Source organism: Lacerta agilis, chromosome 14 (assembly GCF_009819535.1).
Source record: "Lacerta agilis isolate rLacAgi1 chromosome 14, rLacAgi1.pri, whole genome shotgun sequence".
NCBI classification, from domain to species: Eukaryota; Metazoa; Chordata; class Lepidosauria; order Squamata; family Lacertidae; genus Lacerta; species Lacerta agilis.
The window spans coordinates 38,335,071-38,358,535 of record NC_046325.1 but is presented as its reverse complement, the minus strand read 5'-3'; the positions used below and the strand labels follow the sequence as shown (position 1 = coordinate 38,358,535).

Below are 23,465 nucleotides of genomic sequence, written 5' to 3'. Positions count from 1 at the left end.
ACACCACCCTGTGATTTTTGGCTAAAGGGTGGTATATAAATCGAATAAATAATATAAATATGATTTGCACTGGAGCGGGGAGGGCTGTGTGCAATCAGAAGGTGACATGATCAGCGGTTGGCTGCTTAGGATTGGGGCATAGAAGAAGTCCTCTGGCCAGCACTGTTTTGGCTAGTGCTGAGTAGACATCAGTTTGGACACTGAGTGGGTGAGGCATCCAACTAGAGGAGACTGTGCAGATATGTGCCTCTCTTCTCTGGGACCAAATGGCAGAGGGCAGGAGGACTGGAGACTGTGACGCATGCTGCAATTTGATTTGGGCGCAAACAGAAAGTTTGGGGAATTAGCCCCACGGTGAGCTTGTTGATTTGTACCACCATCATCTAAGTTATAAGAGATCATGTAAACAATGGTTTGGCTATACTTTGTATTCATGTATACATGGCTCAACAGCTTCTGAAACAATCTGGAATACAGCTAAAGGAGGACCCCACCAGTTCACACCAAGTTTTAAATTAGGGCAATGTCACTGTTGACTTTCCCCCCCAGTTTGAAATTTAAACATTAATTTTGTCCCCCCCCCCGTCTCAAATTTCTTCCATATTTTTTTTAAAAAATGGTTTGTGTGTTTTAAACATCTAGGTGCAGACAGGCACAAGACAGAAATCTGTCCCAAATATAGTACGTACTCGAATCAAAATTTGAAATATGGGCATGCAGATCTGAAGATCGGAGTTCGAATCCTGACCTCCGCTTTTTCAGCTTGAGTCTCGACAACCCCTATGGTTACGGAGAGGAAAATGTGCTGGAAAGTGGCAAGCTGATAAGTTCTCCGGACCTTCCCCATAGCCCCATCCCTTTGCTTTCTTTCGCCTTCTTTCCAAAAAATAAATAAATACGGAGACAACCTTAGAAGGCTTCGCAAATAGTGATGCGCCTGGAAATGCATGGAAGGAAAATTAGGGGTGGGAATGGTGGTTGGCTTGACTCATCTGTTGTTCCTCCGCAGTGCCCCCTGGAGGGGCGGGGAAAAGGGCAACAGGACCCAACCACCGCATCCCTGCACCTTGGCGGGGAGACGGACAGCGTGCGAAGATGTCGGTGGATGTGAGTTCTGCAGCTGACTTTGCAGCTGACACACAAGAGAGAAATCCAGGAGGCCGGGAACTAGCATGGCTGCTGCTGCTGCTGCTGCTCGCAGCCCTCAGTCCGAGTAGATGATGAAGCCTGAGAAGGTGCTATATTTGTTGTTGTTCCCTCCGTGGGCTTTGCCTCCGTCCAGCTTGATGAAAACCTCGTCGCCGGCATCCAGGTGAAGGATGACACTGTTGCTAGCGTAGTCGTAGTTCTGATCCGCATCCTGCGCGATGGCGCTGGCCCGCACCTGGGGTGAGAGAGGGCGCGGGCAGGTTGGGGAGAGAGAGAGGGAAAGAACAGATGGGGAAGAAGGAGGGGAGGAAAGAGACAGGGGGAAAAGGTCAAAGCGTTGGTGACAGTGATGGGAATGGGAGCTGCACAGGGCCAAGCACAGAGAAGGAGGTGGAGAAGGGAAGAGTTGAAGGAGTGCTGCTCCTCCTATTTAATTTCGTCTTGCAAAGCCCGTCACTATAATTCCTATGGCAATAGGAGGCAGGGAGCAAAAGGGACGTCAACTTCTTCACAGCAAACTGCTAGCCTGGCGGCTGCTGAGTTACAACTTGAAACCTCTCCTCTCTCTCCAAGCTGGCCTGGTGTTTTTCATGTTGTACACTGCCCTGAGATCTTCCAATAAAGGGTAATATTATGCAATTAGAATTACGGCGCCTCGGAAACTACAAGTAATCCAGAATGCTGGTGACTGGGAGTGGCTGCTGGGACCACATAACACCGGTCCTGAAAAACCTACATTGGCTCCTCCCAGTACATTTCTGAGTGCGATTTGGTGTTGGTGCTGACCTTTAAAGCCCTAAATGGCTTCAGCCCTGTACACCTGAATGAGCATCTCCACCCCCATTGTTCAGCACCGAGGGTATCTTGGAGGTCCAGCACCGGGGGTCTTCTGGCAGTTCCCTCACTGCAAGACATGAAGCTACAGGGAGCCAGGCAGAGGGTCTTCTCAGTGGTGGCACCCGCCCTGTGGAAAACCCTCCCGTCAGATGTCACAGAGATGAGTAACTATATAACCTCTAGAAGACATCTGAAGGCAGCCTTGTATTATTATTATTATTATTATTATTATTATTATTATTATTATTATTATCCCCTCCCATCTGACTGGGTTGCCCCAATCACCCTGGGTGGCTTCTAGCATATATAAAAACATAATAAAACCTTTAAAAGCATCCCTATACAGGGCTGCCTTCAGATGTTTACAAAATGTTATATAGGGAGGCTTTTATGGTGTAATGTTTTATTTGTTTTTAAATATGTTGGAAGCCACCCAGAGTGGCTGGGGCAACCCAGTCAGATGGGTGGGATGATAATAATAATAATAATAATAATAATAATAATAATAATAATTGTTAGCATGACCAAGAAATAAAAGCAAGGCGGGTTCTGTGTGAGGAAAGGACCAGGGCAGGCCTAGCCGCAGATGCTGACACCCTCGGATGCCTTCTGAGGTACCAACAGTAGTCTGGCTGGTGCCTGCTGGACTGGTGCGATGGAAGACTGGGAGAAAAACAGTAGGGGGTGCCAGAGCCAATGAGAAGCAGAGCCATCTGCCGACTGAGTGTGTGTAAGAAGGCAGGCTAAGGTTGGTGGGGCAGTGCCTCGTTTGCCATAACATAGCAGCCTTTGCTGGGTGTCAGGGTGGATCGGCAGATCAGCAATATCTCATCAGGTGTCTGTGACTTATTTGTTCAAAGAAACAAAACAGCTCAGGCCTAGTGAGCACAGCAACTCTTCCCAGTGGATCAAAGGAAGCACTTGGGAGGACCGAAGGTCCCCCTGCCTTCCCACCACTCCCTAAGTAAGTCTCCTTCTCCCTAAGCAATCTAAGACTCCAACATCTTGTCTGTCTCTGCTCCACCCTCTTCATACCTCTTCTGGTTCTGGGAGACCGGGGCGGGGGAGCTGTTCGCAGCAGGAGGGGGAGACCTCCTGGCTTCTTCAGCAGCCTGCCTCCTCTCAGCCTCCCTCCTCCCCAGCCTCTACTTCTGCCTCTGAGTCTGGACTGCTTTCTGCCATTGTCATGGGAAAGCAGCAACATGAACAAGCCAATTATTTTGACTACCGTGTCTGATCTGAAAGAAGTACTACTGAATGCAATGGAGCTTCCTCCCAGGTTAAGTGGGCTTCATTTATTAAAAGCATTTATATCGCTTCTCAAAACAGCTCCCCGGGTGTCTCCCAAAGCGAAGTAAAAACAGTTAAAACTGTAAATTAAAATCAAAACACAATATGCAATTTAAAACAACATTACAAGCGTACTTCAGGTTAATGGCAGTCCCAAGAAAACACTTTAGCGTACAGACACTGCAAATATAATATGCATGCACACTTAAAACTTGGGGAAATGTGGAAAGAGTCTGGAGTGTGCTTTTTAGCTTTAATGTTCCGGGAATAGGAGGGGACTGAAGAAGGTGGGTGATCCAAAGAAAAGGAAAGAGGAACAGGGCCTTAGGAGGAAAAGGCAGGAAGAGCTCAAGGATTGTAGCAAACTTTCTGGGCAGCTTCCAACATATATAAAACATAATAAAACATTAAACATTTTTTTAAAACTTTCCTGTACAGGATTGCTTTTAGACGGCTCGGGGGTGGGGGTCGGATAACTCCATATACTCCAACATTTCCCCAATGAATATAGGGACACCCTAAGGAAAAGCGGGACATTCCAGGATCAAATCAGAAACCTGGACAGCTTCTCTAAATCAGGGACGTCCCTGGAAAATAGGGACACTTGGAGGGTCTGTGATTTGACAGGGAAGGCTACCAGTATCCCACCTCCCATCCTTCCTCATTATAAATCTTCAAGTCTGCCTCCCCTCCTCTCAGTGGCGTCCAACAGAGAAAAAAAAAATGGGAGGAGGGTGACCAAAATAATTCACCACCCTACTGAAACTATTTGGGGGGGGGGGGGGAGAGATGCTGGACCCAGGGGTGGGAACTACTGGTGGCGATTATTTTGGTTGGCTAAGCAGAGGAGATGGACGGATGCATCTAGAATGCCTCTGTCAGTGGAAAATATATTAATAAGGACTGCTGGTGACAGGAGAAAGATTGGATGTGCCTTTGGAAGATTTGGGGGCCTCACAATCTGGGTGTGGGTGTGTGCTATGCCCCACTTTGTGCAACAGAGGAGTCTCTACTGTGGGAACTGTCAGACAGTGGGAAGCAGAGGCTCATGTGGGGCATTGGTATTGAGCACTCAGATTCCCCCAAATTATTTTTCAGGTGTGCCATTGAATGCTTAGCCGTTGCTAGTCTGGACAATGTGTTAACAGTCACAGATGGAGCTGCTTTTCGACTACCTGTGCTGGTGTGCACAACTGGCTCAGAGAGTCAGGAAAAGTGCGTTTCTCGGTCTCCCCGCACCCAAATACAGAGAAGCGGCCTTTGAAAACAGGCCTTCACTTTCCACGGTTTGCACCGTAATTAAAATTGAACTTGAAAGCTGCTGAATGGCCTGGGTGGAGAAGAGTGTTAGCTTTTAATTACAACTGGATACATGAAGGGACTCTGGGAGAGGCAGCAAAGCAAACCAATCCGCACTTTTGGAGGTCCATGGTGGGATTTGTCCGGTTAAAAGCAGATGCTCTTTGTGTATAATAATTATAGTAGCAGGAGAGTATTGGCCACAGGGTCTGCTGCCGCTGCTATTTTATTGTAGAAGATTAACACAGGGGCAAGATCACAGAGGTTAAAAAGAACAACACAATGTCCACTGTTGAATCATGGCTGGGCTCTGTGAAATAGATGTACAAGGCTTATATATTTTTTTTGTATGGCAAGACTGGAAATCTTTATGGCAGCGATTATGCTGCAAGATGCATAACGTGCCCGGAATATATCACATCTGTTGGAAACACTGATAATTCTCGGCTTAACGTTTTAGATTTTTAAAAGCGACAAGATTCTAGCCCTCCTGAGTACGGGGGCTAAACTTTAGAAAGCGAAGCCAACAGCTAATGTGGTCAAATTTCCAAATTGCCCACATCAGCCAATTTCCATTCAGCCTTCCGCCTTTTCTCCTTGGCAGGGGTTTCTGTGCATGGCAGGCAGGGATTCTCCTGGTGAAAGCCTTCCCCACGAGGACGCAGTGGCAGCAAAAATCCTACTGAAGCCAAACCACTAACCTAGCGCCTCCTCTGCTTCCTCAGAGTTATTTATCTATAAGGTGGACCTGGACCCAAAAACCTTTCAAGACAAAGCTCCCCAACGAAGAGCCTCTGTCCTTTGTAAAGTCAAATGCATGGCCTGTTAAGCATAGTGGTTTAATTGACTGAAACGGGGAATGATCAAATGCACTGCTGTGTGTTTCATTCTGGAATGTTCCCCAGTAACTCTCGTGCGATAGGTTAACTTTGGTCACATGGGAGGCATCCTCCATTTTGTTTTGTGTGTGGGACTGTACAGTAATGGTTCCATCTCCATGAACACTGAAGAAGAGACCATGTTAGGCAATTCTCTAAATGCAATAGGGGAAAGGAGTGTTTAATGTTTCTGTCTGAATGCACAGGCCCTCCCTTGGATAGATTCAAGATGCAACCCCCCACCCCAGTATATATTAAGAAAACTCGTTGTAACGATGTCCTTATACCGGTATATTAATTATAATGTAATTAACACAGGTCAAACAACCACCCTTTATGAAGCAAAAGGACTTGAAGAGTTTTCTGCACATCTTTGTTTATAGAAACGGTCACTTGGGGTTGCTTCTACTCTGCCGGTTTAGTCTGGCGCAGCCACCCTTCATTCACTCTTTTTAAATATAGAGTGGGTCCAGAAATTTCACTGCCAACCTGTCATATTCCAGTGAGTGGGCTCTGCCTTCCAGCGTCCTTAGTGCCGTGCTTCTGCCTTTTTAAAACCTGCTTTTATTCGTGGTGATTATTTCAAATTAAAATGCAAAGCCGGTATGGGCTGGCCAAAAAATAAAAGAAAAAAGGTTTTTCGAGAGTTTCAGGGCTTCTTTGCCTTTAATTGGCAGCTTCCTCCTTGCAATACCCACCCCTGCTATTGTGTCCTGTTTGGTGCATGGTTGACCATCTGTTCATCGAGCATTCATCCTGATCGTCCAAAGGAAGATTCTACATTGTTGGCACTGACGTTAGCATTACAACACTGGAATTAGCATTCACACTGATTTGTTTGTGGGGAGGCTAGACAATGTCAAAGCAAGTGCTATCCCACACTTTCCAGTGTATTTTCCTTTCACTTGCCTCATCACCAAGAGTCGGATTTTTCGGAGAAGCGGTTTTGTTGCACAAGAGATCCAGATCAGCTTTAATTGCATTACCCGAATCTAGATATGATTGAATCCCACCTGAAAATAGCGACAGTCTGGAAACACCCAGAGTTTCTTAACTGTATCTTAATCAGGCAGTTCCTATTGCTCAAGGAGGCATTATAATTGTTTCCTTTCATTATTTTTTTCTTGTAATCTTTTTACAATGCAATATTGCTACTCCACATTTTTCAAAATATGGAGAAAACTCTTTCATGGCAGGAACTAATTTAGATGTGAATCAGTCATGCTGCTGCTGCAGTGAACAGGAAGCTAACAGAAGCAGCTGAAGGAGGAAGCTACTAACTTATTTTGCAGAGGACTGCTGAGTAAATGTTATAGAAGCACAACTCTGGGGACTGGTGTTGCTGAACAATATATTGCTCTGTTAGGAACCGTATGGGACCACTTGCTTTAATCCCACTTCCAGCTCATTGTGAAGAAGGAATGGGTAAAAGGCTCCAGTGTAGAAGCAATCGTGAATTTCTAGGATGAGAATTGTAGTTGCTCCAGAGGAATAACTGCATGTGGTCTAAACAGGGGTCAGAGGTCTAGAATGATGGTGCCTTTGCTGGTGTGCCTGCTTCTTAATTTAAAACGAAGTGTGCAAGTCCTTCCCTACATATTGAGCAATTTGGGAGCCGGGAGCCGAAGAGCAGTGGCTTTAGCGCAAGGGTGAACGCTTTGCGGAAGTAGAGATAATGGTGGATTTTCCGCCTCTTTAAATTGTCTGCAATTTGCTGAGCTGGTACAAGTATGCCTCAGCACAGTGAGAGGTCCTTGCCAACCATATGCCTCTTTGCCATGTGATTAGGAGGTACTGCATCAGCCACAACGTCCTTCCCTTCCCACCCACCCCTTTTACTGCTTCAGCTGAAGATCCTTTCTTTCAACATTCATCAGGCCTGTGTTTTCCTCCTCCTTACCACAAACCAAGCTGTTGTGTGTGTGTGTGTGTGTGTGTAGTATCGGGGTTGCAAACCTTTAAAAGAACAAACTGAGCTTGCAAATATTGTTTTACACTGATCCCTGCTGCTGTGCAATTTGATCCGGGACGCAGGTGGCGCTGTGGTCTAAACCACTGAGCCTCTTGGGCTTGCTGATTGGAAGGTCAGCGGTTCGAATCCCTGCGACAGGGTGAGCTCCCGTTGCTCTGTCCCAGCTCCTGCCAATCTAGCAGTTCGAAAGCATGCCACTGCAAGTAGATAAATAGGTACCGCTGAGGCGGGAAGGTAAATGGCATTTCTGTGAGCTCTGGCACTTGTCACGGTCCTCCGTGCGCCTATAGCAGTTTAGACATGCTGGCCACATGACCCAGAAAACTGTCTGTGGACAAACGCCGGCTCTCTCAGCCTGAAAGCGAGATGTGCGCCACAACCCCATGGTCACCTTTGACTGACTTAACCGTCCAGGGGTCCTTTACCTTTTACTTTTACCTGCAGCTTGATCTGCAGCCATTGATCTGGATTCCGCTGCTGCGGTTAGATGATTGTGTGAACCTGTGTCTGTCTGTTGAGTTCTGCAGATCGAGCTGTTGTTCAAAGCAAAAGGGTAGACCAAGCTCATACCCTATTTTCTCAGATGAGAATAGGGGTGTCCTATTTAATAATAATAATAATAATAATAATACCCCACTCTGGTATTATATGTTGGATGTATTTCCAACATATATAAAAACATAATAAAACATTAAGCATTTAAAAACCTCCCCATACAGGGCTGACTTCAGATGTCTTCTAAAGGTTGTCTAGTTACTTATCTCCTTGACTCGGGGTGTATGTGTGTGTGTCACATAATTCCATACCCTCCAACATTTCTCTGATGAAAACAGGAACGTCCTAAAGAAAAGCAGGACATTCCAGGATCAAATCAGAAACTGGGATAGCTTCTGAAATCTGGGGCTATCCCTGAAAAATAGGGACACTTGGAGGGGCTGCAAGTTTGGCTTCCCCCACCCCACTAGGCTGAAGTCCTTGTCCTCCATTTTTTCATTACACAGCTCTTGTTTTTCACCATGTCTGATGTCAACTCATACCGTATGCTTTCCATTGACATTTGTATGTGATGGACATATTAAGCTTCATATATTGTAGAACTTATTTTCAGTGTGCCTTTTTAGAGCAGGTAGATTTGTATCATTCTCAGATGTATAATTTTGCATTTTTATTTTATTTAAAAAAAAACTAAAATTCCCTTGATAAAGAGAAAGTCTCAAAACACTTTTAAGACCCTATGCACGCTTTCCCCTAATATATGCATTTTTGTAAACACTGGTGGGTCGGGGAGCTGTATCACATGACTCAGATATAGGTGAATTTTGAAGGACGGCCGTGTTTCGTTTCACAGATTGTTTCCGAAAGTGTGGATTCGATCAATTCAGCTTTAAATGCCTACTGGATTACGTTTTTGTTCCATCCTGCCTTGTAATGCACAGCTCTGCCCCGAACTAAACTGTCACACTAGAGGCAGCGTTGAGGCTGTGCTCGGTCCTCTCTCGGGCTCATATGTTTCCGTGGAAGGCATCTGTGACCAGAGAGTGGTTTGCTCTTCGTCTGAAGAGAGCAGTCATAGCCGGACTGGATTCTGCTGCCGCCATCGCTGCTTCCGTTTTGCTAAACCTATACGTGCCACATCCTCTGCTAGCTGCTGCCATGTCCCCACGCCTTCTGGGTGTAACGCCAGAGCACATCTGCTTATGTGTCAAAAGCAGATCTCTCCTCCCTTTTACATGCTTTTCTCCAGCTCTGGCCTCCTGGTGGGTGTGAGACAGCGAGAAAGAAAGTGTCTTTGCCACTCAAGAACTGAGGCCCACGTGATCAATTTATGTCTCAAGAGCTCTCTTAATTAGGACTTTGTGTTTCCTGTTGAGGTGGACTTATTGGATGGAAAGATACTTGGAAACAGGAGGACTTCATTATCAGCAGTAGCCGACAAGGCAGTCTCTTCCCCACACGCTCGTTTTTCACTGCCGTTACGATCGTCGTCTCCCCCTCTCCGCCATGTAGCACAGTGGGTAGGAATCTGGGCTCGGGCCCCAGTTTAACTGGAGGTGACTTCCTGGTCATGCTCCTGAAACACAGCTCAACAGAGGAGCATGTGTCTTGCAAGCAGAAGGTTCATGTTCAACCTCCCTTCCACCCACATCTCCATTTAAAGCAGGGATGGGCAATTTGCCACCCTCCAGCTCCGATGGTCAGGAATTGTCAGGGACCGAGTGGACGAGGAGGAGTGGCGGGAGGCACCAGCCGGGGAAACCCCAATGGAAACCCCAGAGGAGGAAGGATGAGAGCCCTGGGATTGGTGGTGGAACACTGAGGAGAGGTCAGAGGGAGAAGACTGGAAGGTGTTGGATGCTGAAGGGGCAACAGGGTTTAGTGATCAGGAAGAGACGGTGACAGAGAGCAGTTCAAGCTCCAAGGCTGAAGCAAAGGGTGTGTGTGTGTGTCAAGAGACTGCTGAAGAATCCAGGGAGTCTCCTTCTCCTGCTGCGACAAGCTCCCCTCCTCGCTTGTCTCCAAGAATGCACAGGATAATGATGGCAGAACAGAGGCCAGAGGTCCACAGATGCAGTTTGAGACTGCTTGGGAAACATCCAGGAGAGGAGGAGCCTTAGGAAGTGTAGAAGGCAGGGGACCTTCAGTCCTGGCAACTGCTCCGCAGGGCAAGGCCTACTAGGAAGCATTGCTGAGTTGTGTGCCATTTCCTTGAACAAAGAGTAAACTTCACTACCTCTGCCTCTGGGTGCTGACCTGCATCTGACTCCAGCCCTGACAGCAATGATGAGAGCGGCAGTCTGGCAACATCCGCATGTCCCCTAACCCTGACTGAAAGGATTTCAGGAGTGTGGGGAAGGCCTCTCCTTTGAAAAGCCGAGAAGGCTAGATGGACTCTGTATTTATCCCAGCTTCTCATATTCGTATGTAAGGTTATTGAGTGGCTTTCAGAAAGATACTCCGCCTAACCTACCCAGCAGGATAGTTGCGGGGATAAACCCCCCTGAAAAAAACATCCCAAGCTGATTGGATACAAATTTGAATAATAATATACGAAAAATGCTGAAATATGAGAAGCCCCATCAGTATTGGCATTCCGCCGGCTCCTGTTTAGGCAAGCAGTCCCCAGAACTTATCTTTTGATTCTAAGGTTTTAACTGTTTTAATTGTACTTTTTAACTGTTTGATCGTATATTTTAATTAAGGATGCTTTAATGCACTGCCGGGTTTGTATTTTAATTATGGATTGGTTTTATAGATGTATACCCCTTGGAAACCATTTTGGAATAGAAGCGGTATACAAATTGAGGAGGAATTGAAGAACCTTTTAATGAGGGTGAAAGAGGAAAGCGCAAAATATGGTCTGAAGCTCAACATCAAAAAAACTAAGATCATGGCCACTGGTCCCATCACCTCCTGGCAAATAGAAGGGGAGGAAATGGAGACAGTGAGAGATTTCACTTTCTTGGGTTCCATGATCACTGCAGATGGTGACAGCAGTCACGAAATTAGAAGACGCCTGCTTCTTGGGAGAAAAGCAATGACAAACTTAGACAGCATCTTAAAAAGCAAAGACATCACCTTGCCGACAAAGGTTCGTATAGTTAAAGCTATGGTTTTCCCAGTAGTAATGTACGGAAGTGAGAGCTGGACCATCAAGAAGGCTGATCGCCGAAGAATTGATGCTTTTGAATTATGGTGCTGGAGGAGACTCTTGAGAGTCCCATGGACTGCAAGAAAATCAAACCTATCCATTCTCAAGGAAATCGGCCCTGAGTGCTCACTAGAAGGACAGATCCTGAAGTTGAGGCTCCAGTACTTTGGTCACCTCATGAGAAGAGAAGACTCCCTGGAAAAGACCCTGATGTTGGGAAAGATGGAGGGCACAAGGAGAAGGGGACGACAGAGGATGAGATGGTTGGACAGTGTTCTCGAAGCTACTAACATGAGTTTGGCCAAACTGCGGGAGGCAGTGAAGGATAGGCGTGCCTGGCGTGCTCTGGTCCATGGGGTCACGAAGAGTCGGACACGACTGAACGACTGAACAACAACAACAACAAATTAATCTTATTAACTGGGCACCAGCCACCACTGCAGCGGATTCATCCACCCACCAGTCTCCCTGTGTGCGAAACTACACAGTCTGCTGCAAGCCAAGAATGGATGGACTATGATATGGTGGCTGCAAAGGAAAGTAGCTCAGACATCTCAGATGAGTGAGCTATGTGTGGCATACACTGAAGGGGAAGTCCAGGGGGTGTGGGGTGGGGTGGGATTACAAAACAAAGAAAGAGGGCCCCTCCAGATGTCCTTTTTATTGTGCATTCATGATGACTTGTGCACATGATATTGGAATGTTGGAGTACCCACAAAAGCTTCAAGGCGGACATACTGCTTCATTTCAGTACATGTCTCCTAACTACCTGCTAAGATCCTGTCTTTTTTTTAAAAAAAAAACCTCCAGTGTTCTGGTTCATTATTATTATTATTATTATCCTGCTGTCGTTGCACAGCACAGCACAAAAGTGTCCCTCCAGGAGTGTAGCAACATCAGAGAAGCATCGCAGAACAACTAATAACTGGGAATTGTGTGTGGACGTTCCAGAATAAATCCACCATTGTTTGGCGTACCTGTTGAAATAAAACAAAAATAGAACACCAGCTAAATCTTCGGCTGGGGACCGTCGCTGCTTCTGTTCTTTGCAAAACAGGTTATCCAAACAGGCTGGGTTGAGAATCCTTGTTCCGAGATCCCTGAAAGCTGATGCAGTGCTAGCCCAAACGTTCTCCACAGGGCCAGAGCTGCTTTCTTCGTTCCCCCCAATACTTTTCCTCCCGCCTCTGCTTCCTGCAACGCACTCGCTTGTTAAACGCCAGTGGCAGCGAAAGGCAGTTCGGCTCTGTCACTGAGGCCATTTATCTCCACTCGTTAAGAAGCTGCCTTGTCACAGCACATGAGCCCGTTATGACATAATCCTCTAACTAGTGAAGATAAATCGCTGCTCCAGAACTGGCCTCCTGGTGCTGCTGTTTCTTCCAAGGTGGGCGCATCGGGGAAATGGGTTTGAGCTCCGGTTGTGGGGTTTCTCGTGAGGCAGATTGGGGTTGTAGCTCCTGGAACAGATAGTCCGGGTGGCGATGGCAGGCACGCAGCTGGGTGCAATGCTCATTTTCAAAAGAACGGAGCCAGAACAGGAGCTAGCAAGGATGGTGCAAGCTATGAGGCTCCACGTGTGAGAAAGCTGCACAATCCACTTTGCGCATGCTCAGGGGCTCTCTTTTATTATTAGTATTACAAGGCACAGAGGGGCGTTTTCAGAGCAAGTTGCTGGGCTGAATCCTCCTAGCTCACACGAAGCTATGGAAAACCCCAAGTTTCAAGTCGTCTTATTGAAGTCAGCATCAGAGACGCCGGAGGAATTTGATTTTTGCAAATTCCCATACAAAAGGACCTGATCTGCCCCCTTGGACCATTGTGCGGAATAGAACTTAGCTATCCATCAAATTTGCCCACCCTTGGTGGCTGCGATTACCGGTAGTTTTCCTGTCCTCATCATGGGCGTAGCCAAGGGGGGCCAGGGAGGGGCAGCTGCCCCCCCAAATCAATAAAATTCCATAAAAATACATAGCAAACTGAGGTTCTGTCCCCCAACAAAAGTCCTGCTCCCGCTAACAAAAATCCTGGCTACGCCCATGGTCCTCGTAACTATGAATTAGGGTGCTAACACTATTTTTGTGTGGGATTGACTCACATAGCAGCCAATTCAGGTTATACAATTACAGTTTATTTTTATACTGTTTCACAATTATAGGCTTGCACAAAACCCCACTTCCCCCAAAGACTGGCCTTTTTGCTGTAAGGAAAGTGACAGGAAAATCGCACTGAAAAGTGTGGGATAACCCTTTGAGGCAACATCATCTAATCTCCCTGCAAACAAACCAGCTCATTAAATAGCTGGTGTCATCTAACTCCCCTGCAAACAAATCTGGAAACAGAAGTGTCCTTAGAGGGCAGAAATTTCACTAAGGGAATCATAATAGTGCTTACAAATAACTAGTGAATTTTTCTCCCCTGATGCTTGATAGAGCTAAAAAAAAACCAAAAACCTCAGAGTGACACATGCACTGAACGACTGACAAAATTTCTATGGTTGCAGAGTGACACCCTTCTGCACTGAAAACTGTATTTACTTTCTTTTGAACGGTGAAAAAAACACTTCCATTTTTTAAAATCACATGTGCCAACAGGGATTGTGATCTGATGCTGTGCAGCTAGAATCTTATTCTGTGGGTTTCTTGATGGTTTGGAAACCCAGCTTTCTGAAGGTGACATCCCCTGTAGACAGGGGAAGAGGCAAGCAGTTTGCTACTGAGTTTTGAATTTAGAGGAGAGACAGCTAAGCATTCAGCCGGAGACAGCAAAATCTGAATGCATCTCTGTGAGGAGCTGCATGAGCTGCAGTCTAGGAATCTGATGTGGCGTAATGAATCTGTGATGCCTCCTGAAAAAAAGAGCATGTTTATCTCCTGCTTGCACATTTGTAAATAAATATAAAAATTGCAAGAGCATCCTGAGCAGGGCTGGCCCAAGACATTTTGGCAGCCGGAGGCCAACCCAAAAAAATTGTCCTCTCCCTAGCCTGCCAGGGAAGAAGACAGGAGTGAAGTGCTGCATCAGGAACAAGTGAGGGAATAAAGATCAACACCACCAACAAAAAGGTAAAGGACCCCTGGACAGTGAAGTCCAGTCAAAGGTGACTATGGGGTTGCGACGCTCATCTCGCTTTCAGGTCGAGGGAGCCGGCGTTTGTCCACAGACAGCTTTCTGGGTCATGTGGCCAGCATGACTAAACCGCTGCTGGCACAATGGGACACCGTGACGGAAACCAGAGCACACGGAAACACCGTTTACCTTCCCGCCACAGCAGTACCTATTTATCTACTTGCACTGGTGTGCTTTTGAACTGTTAGGTTGGCAGGAGTTGGGACAGAGCAACGGGAGCTCACTCCGTCGCGGGGATTCGAACCACCGAGCTTGCGATCGGTTGATGCATTCCTTGGAGGCCAGATCTGCTGCCCCTGTGGATCCTGCCACCTGAGGCCATTGCCTCCCCTTGCCTCGTGGGTGTGCCAGCCCTGGCCCAAGCCTCCAGCACTGTCTTATCCAAAGGCAACCAAACCCTTGTGGCACTTCCCCTGCAACTTCTTGCTGTGCTGGGAAGCGGGATGGGTGTGAGTAACAAAGCCCTGCTGTGACAAAGTTCCCGAGCAGGATGAGTAACAATGCTACATGCTCTTGGGTGGGCAAGGCCCTACATCCAGCCTCAACAACATCCCAGCGTTGGTTTGAAGGTGTTCATAAAGAAAAAAGATTAGTTTCCCCTCCCGCTTTCACACTGCGTGCTAAACAGCTGTATCAAATTAATCCCGGCTGTGTACACACCACGCAATTAAAGCACACACCCGCTCCCCCCCAGAATCCTGGGAGCTGTAGTTTCTCGAGGGTGCTGGGAGTTGTAGTTTTGCGTGCAGGAAGTGATCTGCGCTGTGCATGCAGCCCATAAATACAGACCATAAGGGGCACAGGACTGAACAAAATGTAGGAACATAGGAAGCTGTCTTAGACTGAGCCAGACTGTTGGTCCATTCAGCTCAATGCTGGCTACACTGACTGGCAGGGGCTCCTCAGAGATTGAGGCAGGGGACATTCCCAGCCGTGCCTGGAGACTGAATCTGAGACCTACTGCATGCAAAGCAGGAGGTCTAGCACTAAGCCACGTCCCTTCCCCAAATTCCAACACAACATTTGCCAACCGGCTTTCCGTGCATCTGAGGAAGTGGGCTGTGGATCACGAGAGCTCATAGAATAATAGAACTGTATAAAGTTGGAAGGGACCACGAGGGTCATCTAGTCCAAACCCCCACAACGCAAGAATTTTTTGGCCAACGTGGGGCTCGAACACACAACCCTGAGATTAAGAGTCCCATGCTCTACCAACTGAGCTATCCCAGCTGGACATTGCTAATAAATTTGCCCGCCTTGCTGCAAGCTTTTGCACTGTCGAGCACGGTTCGTATTGGCTTCCAATTAGCAGAGTGCAAGGTTAAAGCAACACTCTCTCGATATCTTAAAGACTAACAAATGCACATGGCAACATAAGCCATCATGGGAGTATATGTAGTTTGAGGGGGTTTGTTCAGGCAAAAAACAAAATCTCCTGGTCTGCTATTTATTAGTGAGTTCACAAATTTCCTGATGAAATCATTATCCTCCTCCCCGCTTTTACAACAGAGAAGCAGGGAATCTGCACTTTGTACAGCAGCTTACCAGACAAGTAATAATCTGGGAACAGGGCTGCTCACCTAGAAATACTAAAGCATTATCTGTCTTACTGTCACCTTCCCTCCTTGTGTGGCCGCAGCTCCTGCCAGCTTCCTCGGGAGAGATAGATTTGTTTCTGGTGGTGGCAAATTACTATCAAGCGAGCACAATAGACCCCAAGTGATATTGACAGTCAGTGGGTCAGATCCTAACTTTGGGATCAGGGAACCCTGGGAATCGCAAATCTGTGAGGGTCTCCTAAGAACTCTCAGCACCCTTACCCCCCAAAAAACACATCCCGGGGTTGTTGTTTTTGAGTGGAAACCACAATTCTTTAAAGTGGTAGAATGCTGCAGATGGGGCCAAGTTTTCCACCTAACCAGTAAAAATAATTCCACATGATTTATGTTGCATTTGTGATGTTCAATCGTGTTATAGTTATTTATGGTTTGTAAGCCGCTTTGGGGTTTGGTCGCAATGAAAAGCGGCATGGAAATATAATGAACCAAATCAAGTCACAATATTGCCTCCAACAGCTTCCTATGTTCCTGTGTTCAGTAGAATTTTAAGCTTCTGGGCAACTGCCAGAAATAGAGGCTGCTAATCATTTTTGCAAACAGAGTTTTGTAAGCAGAAGCTGGGTAACTCTACATTACCCAGGGGGGCTTTTTCCGAAGGTGCCTTCTAAACATGCGATCGCTGCGCTGTTATTATTCGCCTGTTTGAGGGTGGCCCTCCCAGCCTCTTTCCAAAAGGGCAAAACTCTGTTGCACTGGGAAACTGTGGTGTCCCTTTATAAACACTACAGGTGTAACCTGATTTCCCTTTCCCCGTGGCACCCTGGGAACTGTAGTTTTTTGTGTGGGAGGGTGCTAGGATCTCTACCAGAGAATTCTCAGCGTTCTCAACGAACAGCAGTTCCCAGAAGCTTCTGGGAGGAAACTTTTGACAGTTAAAATGGTATTGAATCAATAGAATATTTGCATTTGCATTGTCTGCGTAGACATTGTTTTGTTACTGGAGACAATGGTGTAAAAGGGTGCTCTATTTTGGTACACAACTCCGTGGTTTCTTGGTGGATAGGTCTTGTTTGAACACCGTTAATTGGGAGTGATTCACAGAGGGCTTGGCTGGAGACTTTGAGCAGTCTATGTCTTTCCCTGTAATTCCCACCCTGTATTAGCTCATCTTGCTTCGCCAAGACTTCTGGCGGAATGTGCTATTCAGGCATGTCTCTTCATTGCTTCTGGTGGCTCTCCGCTATCTGGGACCTGTAGCTGGGGTGCAGCTGGAACTGGTAAGTAAGTTCTGGATCTTTTACTGTCACTTGAGGCTCAGGTGGCCTTGGTGGTCTGGAGTGCCTTCCATCGGCTTTGGCTGGTGGCCCGGCTATCTGGATAGGGACAGCCTAACTTCTGTTGTCTTGCAACTATGCAACCTTTAGAAGACATCTGCAGACCACATTTGCATGCATGAAAGGGTTAATCTGAGCCCTGAGCTCAAGTAACCAGTAGAAGGAGCTCAGCAGGCTCCCAACCATCATTGCTTCTTCCTTTGCTCTCTACTTCCTTGAAGAAGCTGATTCCAAGTTAATTAATCTCTCCAAAAGGAGAATTTTTTTACAGCCTGCTTCTTTCCTAATGCAAAGATTGCATGATTCTTTTCTAAGGAAACTACATTATTTTCTTTATTAAGTTGTTTGGAACCTTTCTCTTCTTTATTTTACTGCCAATGGATGGAAACTTGTTTGCTGTAACTGTGAGTAAAATCTCCACTTATTTGCGAAAACAAAGGGAAAAAAAGAATAAGACATCTGCAGAAATCCCTGTATAGCGAAGTTTTAAAATGTTTAATGTTTTATTATGTTTTTATATACTGTTGTACCTTGGATCTCAAACGGCTTGGCTCCCGAACAAATCAGCTCCCGAATGATCAAAACCTGGAACTGAGTGTTCCGGTTTTTTGAACGATTTTCGGAAACGGAACATGCGGCACAGCCTCTGCGGCTTCCGATTGGCTGCAGGACGCTCCTGCAGCCAATCGGAAGCTGCGCCTTGGTTTTCGAACGGTTCCGGGAGTCAAACGGATTTCCGGAACGCATTCTGTTCGAGAACCAAGGTACGACTGTATGTTGGAAGCCGCCCAGAGTGGCTGGGGCAACCCAGCCAGATAGGTGGGGTATAAATAAGAATAAGTATGGTATTAGGGCATCCCTGTTTTCATTGGAGACATGTTGGAGGGTATGGTGTAGCATTTGAACTCAGATCTCCCAGCCCTAACAGCCAACTTTCCACCCACCGCATTCAACTGGACCACCACAAACTGGCTTCCTTGTTCCTGCAAGGCAGACACCCCCTCCCCCCCCCCAATTTGGGGCTGTTGACAATGCAATAGATCCAGAGAAGGATTACAGTCACTGAGAGGCGAGTTATTTCCCCCCGGAGACCAAAGTAGCTCTGATCACTGGTAGATAGCAATTACATGGTACATTGGTGCTCCCGAACTGCCACGGCTGATTTACGGTCATAACGATCTTGCGTCTCTCATCCACGGTGACCGGGGACAGGCAGTTTCACTGATCGGGAAAGAAGGCTTGGGCGGCTTTTCCGAAAGCCATCGCAAGTCGCACTTCGGGAATATGGCTCAGGGAAATGCTACTCCAACAAACACAGCTTCCCACGCCCACGGCGCTTGAGGATCCCTCCGGCTAGGGAAGCACCTTTTGCCCCCTAACAATCCATAATGAGAAGGTGAAGCGCTTTCCTTCCAGGCACATCGTCTTCACAATCATTACAACAGCCCTGAAGGGTAGGCCATGTTTGGAGGCTCGAGAAAAAAAGAGTAGCTTGGCTAAAACCCACCCAACTGAGTCCATTCCTAAGGTGAAGACCACATCATACAGCCCAGTTTTAGGTTACTGATGTAAATTTACCCCGAATACCAACCTTTCCCGGGGCATGCAAAATTCCAAGTTTAGTTTCCCCAAGCCCTAGCGCCACCGCCCTCCAAAAGGTACCAAAATATATGTGACAGTAAGGAACTGCAATGCGTCCAAAACACATTTATGGTGCTGATAAATGCCAAGGTTGCAGGTTCGATCCCCATATGGGACAACTGCTTATTCCAGCATGGCAGGGGGGTTAAGATCCTCAGGGTCCCTTCCAACTCGATGATTCTACAATCATTGTGTTGTTGCTATGAAGGTAAGCTGGTGGTTTGAGCTCTGATTGGTGGACCTCTGAGGTCAGAAGGTCCCTGCCTCGATGCCATTTCTCTCCAGCATCGAAGACAGCACAGGTTCGTCGCTCAATATCGTGGAGTTGTGCCCAGTCCAATAAAATGTCTTTGCGATGTGGATATATACCAAGGTCTGACCAGTCACATATTTGGGGATGGAGCACACAGCAAGCTGACCTCCAACACGTGCTGTGGAGGGAAGTGAGGGGCAGGTGTGGCTTAGCTGTCAAGTTTCGGATTTGAAAATAAGGGATCAGCAGTCTCACCTATCCCGGGGACAGTCACGTGTCAGTGGTGGGCGGAGCCAGAAGCAAAAGTGGGCGAAGCAGCAATGTAAACTCCAAGCGGGCTCGGGCTCAGAGCGGAGCAAAGAGGAGAGCAGCCAGCAAAGAGGAGGGCAGCCATGTGCTCCGCGCAATGGAGCCCCATCGTCTTCTTGTCTGATCCCATCAAAACAGGACAGGAAGCAGCAGCTGCTCAAAGGCAGCCAGGCTCCGCCCGCCAGCTAACCCTATTGGCCGGCTGAGGGGCTCGGCGGCAGCGGATAGGGGCTGATGCAGGGGGAGGAATACACCCCCTGTAAGCACGGGAAACGGCTCCCACTTGCTTTGAGGGCTGAGGCTTTTCTCTCCAAGTAGGTGAGGTCTTCCCACCCAGTCCCTGGCCAGCAGGGGAGGAGCTGCTTCCATTAAAAACGGGAAATTTAAGGGAAATAAAAAATAAGGGAGAGCAGCGGGAAACTGCTTGAAATAAGGGAGAATCCCGGGGGAAACGGGATACTTGACAGCACTGAGGTGTGGGGCTTGTCGACCTGTGAATGTCGCCCGTCTAGGAGAAGGAAAACTCTGATCCTAAACCTCTGCAGCCTTGCGGGTTGTCTTGAGGAGAAGAAAAGGCTCAGGAGTAAAGCCTACACAAATCCAGAGTGGAGTCCCTAAGAAGGTTGGATGGCTCCTTGTACCCCTCCTTCCGGCAACTCCTGCAGCTAAGCTGGTGCCAAACATATTGCTCTGCTTTCCTTTGGACCATCTTAGCGAGGCTGAGAGTGGGGGTCTTGTCATCAGGGCAGCCCAAGACCTCCATACACACCGCCTGGCCTTGCACTCAGCGGTTTGACTTCACCCCCAGAGGCACATTCCATTGTCTCTCGACAGCAATGGATGCCAACAGCAAATCAAGTACAGTTCTGATCATCTCCTCATTCATGCAATTTTTAACTCTCGGGTCCCTGCAAGTCAATCTGCCCCCTGCTGACTGTCTCAAGTCAAGATGGGCAAGTGCTAAGCATGGTTGTGCTCTCTCGGTTGCAATGTGGGCCAGTCTCTGGCAAGGAGGCTACCCACAGGCCGGCAACTCCCGAGCGCTCCCCGATCAAGTGTTTGGGGGGCAGGACTTGGGAGGTGACGCCAGCCAACTCCAGGCCCCGACCTAGGATGAACTTGCCCTGTGCTTGCTCTGCATACCTTTAAATAGCAAGGAAGCTTTATCGGCAAACTGGTTTCAGCCTGGAGTGTGAATTGGGGATCCTGCGGTGTGTGTTACAGAGGGAAGTGCGGGGTGGGAGGCATATTTCAAGATGCTGGGAACTATAAATAAACCCCAGACATTGAAAAAAAAAATCCATTAGCTACCTTGTCTTTCTTCAAACAAGATTAGGGTCAGGTTTGTACAGCGAGGAAGGAAGTGACGGCAGCAGACTGACCCAGGGTTCATGAGTTCAGGGGTGGGGAGGCTGCGAAACACTACCCCCTTGCAGTTGCACTATTCAGACAAGAAGAGTGTTCCCTCGAGTGTGAGACTAGGGCTGTCACTCATGTCCATCCCCAAGCACTGCTCCTGTGGCTTTAACAGGGACCTCAGGCAGAAATGCAGCGGGTGTAGTAGACGTGCAGTTTCCCCTTTTCGTTGCCCCTCTCCACGGCAGGGAGAGCTGCCCCTGTTGCATTTCTGCATTCAGTTCTCGAGGTAAAGGCGCAGGGAGAAGAAGATGGTTGAGTTTTGTGCAGTGCAAAAAACAACAACTCTTAAGTCCAAGTGTCTGGAGGGTAGAATGTTGCTCAGAATCTGCCAATGAGACTCTGATTGCAGCGCAAGGAGGACAGCAAGTGGTGCCAGGAAAGGAATAGTTAACAAAGGGGTTGCCGAATGAGCAGAAGAAAATAAGACTTTGCTGGCTCTGGGGTATTTCACAGCAGCTTCATCTGCAGAAATCAGATGGCTAGTTGATAACAACAACAACAACAACAACAACAACAGCAGCAGCAGCAGCAGCAGCAGCAGCAGCAGCAGCACCCATCTGGGCGGCTTACAGCACATATAAAAACAGAGTAAAACATCAAACGTTAAAAACTCCCCAAAACAGGGCTGCCTTCAGATGTCTTCTACAAGTTGTATATAGTTCTTTATATCCTTGACATCTGATGGGACAGTGCCACTGCCGAGAAGGCCCTCTGCCTGGTTCCTTGTAGCTTCACTTCTCGCAGTGAGGGAACTGCCAGAAGGCCCTCGGAGATGGACTTCAGTGTCGGGGCTGAATGATGGGGGTGGAGACGCTCCTTCAGATACATGGGACCAAGGCTGTTTAGAGCTTTAAAGGTCAGCACCAGCACTTTGAATTGTGCTCGGAAACGTACTGGGAGCCAATGAAGATCCTTTTGGGCCAGTGTCATATGGTCCCGGCGGCCGCTCCCAGTCACCCGTCTAGCTGCCACGTTCTGGATTAGTTGTAGTTTCTGAGTGGCCTTCAAAGGTAGCCCTACGTAGAGTGCATTGCAGTAGTCCAAGAGGGTGATAACCAGAGCATGCACCACTCTGGCGAGATAGTCTGCGGGCAGGTAGGGTCTCAACCTGCGTACCGGATGGAGCTGGCAGGCAGTTGCCCAGGACACAAAACTGACCTGTGCCTCCATGGACAGCTGTGAGTCAAAAATGACTCCCAAGCTGTGCACCTGGTCCTTTAGGGGCACAGTTATCCCATTCAATACCAGGGTTCCCCACACCTGCCCACCCCCTGTCCCCCAGAAACAATACTTCTGCCTTGTTGGGATTCAATCTCAATCCATATATAAAACCATATATTCTAAATACACCACAGTCTCTGCTGTCCTTCATTCCAAGGAAATGAAACCCCCAAGGAAAGCACAGGCACCCCTGATGTCTCTCGCCGCTCAGAGACTGAGGTAGCGCCTAATTAACACTGGAGGAGACTAGAAACCAACAACAAAAATAAGGTAACACGAATCCTAATTTTTTTTTTAAAAAAAAAGAATAATAGGCCCCCAAATACTGCAACAATAAAACATCCTCATCTTACGAAGGGAAATAACCTAAAGGGATAAAAGTCCTCAAAATATCCAAAGCATGTTCAGAGATTTCGGATTCAAGGATTTCACTTGCTCGTGCCTGCACATCAAACTCTTGTTCGCAGCGGAGGAGCCCGGGGCTAGTGAGGAAGTTGGCAATCCTTGAACCCAGCCCTTTGCCCAAAATGTTGGACTCTCCCTATGCGCTTCCCCCAGAGAGCTAGAGCTGTGCAGAGCCAGCTAGCATCTCCTCATCCAACTGGCCAGTTACCAGGAGACTGTGAAACCTTGGGGGAAATGAATTCACGGGTGTTGTCAAGGCGCACATGGAAATTCTCCCTTTGATGCAACTCCTGTGGGACAGTCATCTTGCACTTTTAATAGTTGCACTGAAGGGCGTTGAGTATTTCTGAGCACGGAGCTGAACATGGCGGGTCCTCCCCCCCCCCCCGCTTTTTCCATCCTGAATTTGAAATAACTGCTGTGGAGAGATATATATTTGTAGCCAGTTAGGTACTGTATGAGCTGATTCCCTTTGCAAGGAAAAGACCCTCTAAATAAAATGTGGTGCCCTTGGGAGTCTATTTTTAAAACCAGACATGCTGTCCCCTTCAGGGGCCATCACTCTGCACATGCTCAGAAACACTCGGCCAGAGGCTCAGATCAACTTTTAAAATAATAATGAAAAACCTGTAAAGTCTCATGTGGAGAAAGGGAATGGGAGGTGCTGCTGAGGGAGGTTTGTGTGTGATTGTGTGTGTTTGCGTGGCACTGGCAGTAGCGTGGTATTATTAGAATGTAGGTTTCAGCAAAGATCATTTTTATTTAACCATAGGGCACAGCAGTGCTAACAATAACGAAACGTTGTGAAATGGCAGATCATACTTTAATTTCAGTTCTAAGCCTGGGAGCGGCATTGCAAACTTCCAACAAAGTCAACTCTTAAAGGTGCAGGAGCCCAGGGGAAAAAAAAAAACCCTTCAGGCTCTTATACTCAGTTCTCCTTGCTTAATTTGCGCCTGCCATTGTGCAGCTGTAAATGGCACAAGAACCGTTCCTTAGATAAAGAGCATCTCCAGAGATCCCTTTTATTTTGCAGCCCTGATTATTCGTGCTCATGATAGTATCAGGCAGACCCTGCTTGCAAGACTTGATTTTGCACCTGCAAATGTTTCGGGGCAGAC

General features: G+C 47.5%; 1 protein-coding gene across 1 annotated transcript in view; it reads right to left on the bottom strand.

Annotated features, from left to right (window-relative positions):
- Positions 1 to 908: 908 nt before the first annotated feature.
- The window catches only part of C1QL1 (complement C1q like 1), a 49,935-nt gene continuing 27,378 nt past the window's right edge, over positions 909 to 23,465 (bottom strand). The window contains exon 3 of the mRNA XM_033170886.1: positions 909 to 1,384. Within this exon, the coding sequence (XP_033026777.1) occupies positions 1,205 to 1,384 (180 nt within the window). The 3' untranslated portion in view covers positions 909 to 1,204. The remainder of the gene's footprint in view (positions 1,385 to 23,465) is intronic.